Below are 4,769 nucleotides of genomic sequence, written 5' to 3'. Positions count from 1 at the left end.
TTTACATTTTTCACACTTAACAAAACATTAAAATAGTACAGTTGGCAGCCCTGATTTTCTTGTTTTAAAATTTATTTAATGTCTTCTTATTTATTAACAGTTATGCTTTGATTTCTCTCATAGTTTTATCTGTGAAACATTTCATTCCTTTATGTATCTTAAAGTGATTTATTTAAAATATAATTTTAAAAAAATAAATAAACTAACAAGTATAATAGAAGATATTTATCTGTATTTATGCAGGTTTTGAAAAAGTTCTTAAGGTAAGATTAGATTTAGAATTGTGTTTCTATCATAATTGCCATACCATATCATGATGATTGAAAATTAAGACTGAGTAAATAAAAGTGATGGATAAAAGGAAAAAGTAATTCTTTATCAACCCAGTGGATTTGAATATTTTCTTGATGTTTTAACTTGTATATATTTTCTTAAAGACTACTTTATAATCAAAAATTACTGCTGTTATAAGTTGAATATGAATTAGTTTTAGAATGTTTTGTTGTTAGAAAACCAGTTGGTAGTGGTCTGATTCTTGTTCTATGCATTAATATCTCAACTATATTTTCTTTTCATATTCTTCGGAGGATTATGAAAAATTGATTGGAAAGCAATATTAAGGGTGGCAGGTTTGTGATGTTTTGTGTTAGTAGAAGGTTTTAATGGATAAATCCACCTTAAAAGTGCTTTTAGTCAACCTTATTTCGAACATTTTCGAATTATTATTGCTTTTGGCATGGTCGGCACATGAATACATTTCTGGCTTAGTGGTTTCCAGAGTTCAACAGGTTTGTAACCATTGGTATAGGGTTCCATGCAGAATAACAGATTTCTTCTATTTTTGGCTCTATAATGAGGGTACATGAGGATTTTATATTTATTATCATATGGACATTCCTATGACAATAATTATGAACATTTTGTTATTAACAATTGATTAATATTACCATACTCTACAGGTAAGCATATGCTGATTTACAGAAACACAGTTTCATGTATTATTCCTGCAACAAAACCACGTTCTTTGTTCGGCAATAAATAATTATTCATTTATTAAAAAATAGGAAATATCAATATTCAACAAATGGTTCTAGAATATTTTATTCAACAATACAAGATAATTATTATATGCTTATTTACAATAAATGAATCCTTTTAAAGCAAGATTCACAAAAAAATATAATATAAAAACAAAACAATTTTATATAAACAACACATTTTTACAAAAAATTTATCTAAAAAAGAAAACATAGCAGTCTTGGTTTATTAATGTATCAGATCTAAATTATTTTTTACTTGCTGATGACATCATTCTAGCTGCTGTACTATTTGCTGCGTTGTTAACCGTAGTGGCTGCAGCTGAAATTTTGGCTTCAATATAGTCCCCACTATCTTCACCTTCATTCCCATCACCACCTTCATTCCCATCAACTAGAATTAAAAAATCAAAATGTTTTTACTAAATTAGGCCATATTAATTTAAAGAAATCTTTAATTCTAAACTTAACTTTCTCTTAAGATCTCTATTTGTTTAGCAGTATGTCAGAATACACATTGCATCTTATTCAATAGGTTTAATCAGAGTATTACAAATCTATAATAACAATATAATATCTAAAATAACGTTTGAATTTCAACTTTATAAATTTGCCCTACCTAATGTACATGGTATTTTTTTATGATTCAAGTTTCTCAATGGTCTTATGGATTTGTAGCTAATAATATTTAACTTATTAATTTTAACTATCACTTTTTTTATTTGGAATACTTATTTTTAGTCCTTCATTTCTCATCTTATAAGATAGGTTTGAAAGAATACTTCCTTTGGTACATTTCTGAGCTGTATGTAGTAAAGCTTAGTGGGAGCAAAGAATAAGTTTTTTTTTTCAACTATACAAGGAACACTTAGTCTCTTGATATATAATCATTCATGGGTTCAAATGGCTCAGTTATAATACTGAGGATTACTAATAAAAATTATTCCAATCGGTAAAAATTCATCTAAGAGGTCCAAAGGTTGAAGGAGAATAGGAATTTAGGGTATCAGTAATTCATACAAGAAATAGAGATGGTTGAGTAGGCAGCTGTATATGGGCCAATGGTTTTTTTTTTGTTAAATTTATAAAAACAAAACAGGTCAAATGTTTTTACAAGATGTTCCTATCGTAAAATGAGAAATGAAGGACTAAAAATAAGTATTCCAAATAAAAAAAGTGGTAGATAAAATTATTAAGTTAAATATTATTAGCTACAAATCATAACCCGAATACAATAGAATTTGGTAATATGTAAATACAGTCATTAATAAAAAAAATGGCATTACTCAAAGAACCACTTTAAATTTCCTAATATTTCTTAATAGTGGGTTATGAAATAAATAGATCCAGTGGCCTAGTAGGCGAACAAAACATAATTAATTAATAATTAAATACTCACCTTAATTAGTCGCTTACAAAAAATACAAAACAATCACCAAGAGCAGATTCTATCCAACTATTTTGAAGTTGGTTGACTTTGATAATTTGATGACTCAAGATGAAATATCCACTAACTCATTATAAAATGGACTAGACATATAATCTTATACCTACACATTGATATAATACATTTTCTATAATCAATAAAAAACTTTGATGAGCAAGAATTACTGGTAAAATGCAGTTAGCTTTCACTTTTATTTTTAATTTTGAGATGTTTGAAGAATATTAGAAGCCCAGTACATTTCTTCTATTTTTCATGTTTCATCATTTATGGCAAAATAATACTAGCCAGGCAATGTATTAAATTTCAATCCTGATTCCTATTTGCTATGATTTCAGTAACTAAGGCTATGAATTAAAAAATTGGCACCAGTTTATAAGCTCAGAGTTAAGCTTACAACCAGCACCATCTGACATTACAATGCAGTCTAGTAAGAACCAACCCACTCATTTTATAACTTCATTGTTCATCATGTATAAAGCAATAAAGATTTATTATGACATAAATATAAAGAAGGCAAGTGTCTAAAATCTATACACAAGACTTTATCCAGATCCTTCATTGTGTATCAAAATGATACACTGGCTCTTGACAAACCTTCCCTTTGTATACAGTCTAAGTGATACACATGGAGGTCTAAGTTTCAAGTGAAACTGACTACATATCACGTTATTCTTAAAAACTTGAATTATTTAATGAAATAACTCATTTATACAGTACAAAGTACTATAGGATTGGTGAATTTGACAAGAATGGCAAGTGGTAAAAGTTCAATACAGGTTGGTTAAACAGAAAGTACCATTTAAGACTGCTCTAAGAAATCGTTAAGTGCTGTGGTGCCTACGATATGAGAATGAATAGGTTAGGAGTGAGGCAATGGAGAAGAGGATATGAAGGCAATGTACTTTAGACTTTAGGCAGGAAAATTGTTAATAATCCCAAGAAAATCTGATCTATTTTTGAAGCTATCAATAAAGCATGAACATAATTACATCCCATAATATATATATATCAGATTCACTATATGTTTGAGGAGGTGAAGGAAAATGATCAGAGGGAAAAGAAGACAAAGGGGAGATAACAAAATCATTTTTAAGCCAATTTTATTATAACCATGGCATATTACAATATTCAATTACTATTTTATATACATTTCTAAATATATACACTGAATTAAATCAGTACTACTAAATAATTAGATAATTATAAAAAAAAACATTCATAATTAAACAAACATAAAGGAGGCACAGTTATCCTGATCATTTTTCTTCACCGACAACACAATTCATAACATTCGCATCATTTAAAACTATGCTCAAAATTAATGATTCTAACTAGGATGCCTTACTCTTAAAGAGTTTGTTGCTTGAATCATCGAACGTTGGATCGTTAATATTCAACATTAGGTTAGCTCCGCTCAGGAAGACCTTGTTCTGAGAACCAGCAATCTGATAACAAAAAAAAATAAATAACATATTACTAATCTCAATAATATAATCTGATTCAAAATGTTAAAATAATATCTCACAGTTCTTGAAATGCTCTGAGCAGCCCTTATTTTCCTCAACTTCAGGTAACCTGGGTTCCTCGAAACAGCCTCACCCAAGTGAAATCTAAGTCAAGGAATCCATACAAGATGTTTGGAAACACAAACATTCAATTTCATTTTGAAAAATAAAAAAGTTTAAAGTTTGAGACATCAAACTTCCAGTCTTCAGTGGCCTACAAGGACAGCTAAATACTCTAAACACTTATTTAACTCATTTATCTATATGAGATTATAATTCAATTTATACTTCATTTTAGAGTGAATAGATATATAAAAAAAAATTGTTTCCTTTCTTAAAAAAATTATAAGAATTAATAATTAATAATTTTGAGTGAATAAAGGATATCATTTTTGCTGCTTCGGCTTCACCTTCAGCTTGTAAAATTTTTTGTTGCCTTTCTTGTTTGGCTCTTTCCACAACGAAAACTGCCCTTTGTGCTTCTTGTTGGGCCACCTACAATAAACAAAAAAAAACTTCAATTGTTGAAATATAAAATAATCTAGTGCTAACAGAGCTTAACCAATAAAAATTGCTAAAATTGACTATTTTGAGATTACAATGGAATTATTACAGTTTAATTCCGCAAGAAATTTCTTAAATTTAAAAGAATTTTTTAAGTTGATTGTTTAAATTTTTAAATAAATATTTGTAACAGCTAAATCAACTAATTTATATTTTCATTCCATTATTGTATATATTTCCAAATTTTTAGTATATTATTTATTTTATTTTATATAT

The 4,769-nt window shown here is 28.0% G+C and overlaps 1 protein-coding gene across 1 annotated transcript in view; it reads right to left on the bottom strand.

Moving 5' to 3' along the window:
- Positions 1–1,085: 1,085 nt before the first annotated feature.
- Phb2 (prohibitin 2) overlaps positions 1,086–4,769 on the bottom strand; it is an 11,497-nt gene continuing 7,813 nt past the window's right edge. The window contains exons 5-8 of the mRNA XM_014422256.3: positions 4,377–4,484; positions 4,010–4,087; positions 3,830–3,929; positions 1,086–1,431 (exon numbers count right to left, since the gene is read on the bottom strand). Coding sequence (XP_014277742.1) covers positions 1,286–1,431; positions 3,830–3,929; positions 4,010–4,087; positions 4,377–4,484 — 432 coding nt within the window. The 3' untranslated portion in view covers positions 1,086–1,285. The remainder of the gene's footprint in view (positions 1,432–3,829; positions 3,930–4,009; positions 4,088–4,376; positions 4,485–4,769) is intronic.

The sequence above is a fragment of the Halyomorpha halys genome, unplaced genomic scaffold (assembly GCF_000696795.3).
Source record: "Halyomorpha halys isolate HHAL.00 unplaced genomic scaffold, Hhal_1.1 Scaffold363.1, whole genome shotgun sequence".
Taxonomy (NCBI): Eukaryota; Metazoa; Arthropoda; class Insecta; order Hemiptera; family Pentatomidae; genus Halyomorpha; species Halyomorpha halys.
The sequence above is the reverse complement of the archived record's forward strand: the minus strand, read 5'-3'. Positions and strand labels throughout refer to the sequence as shown.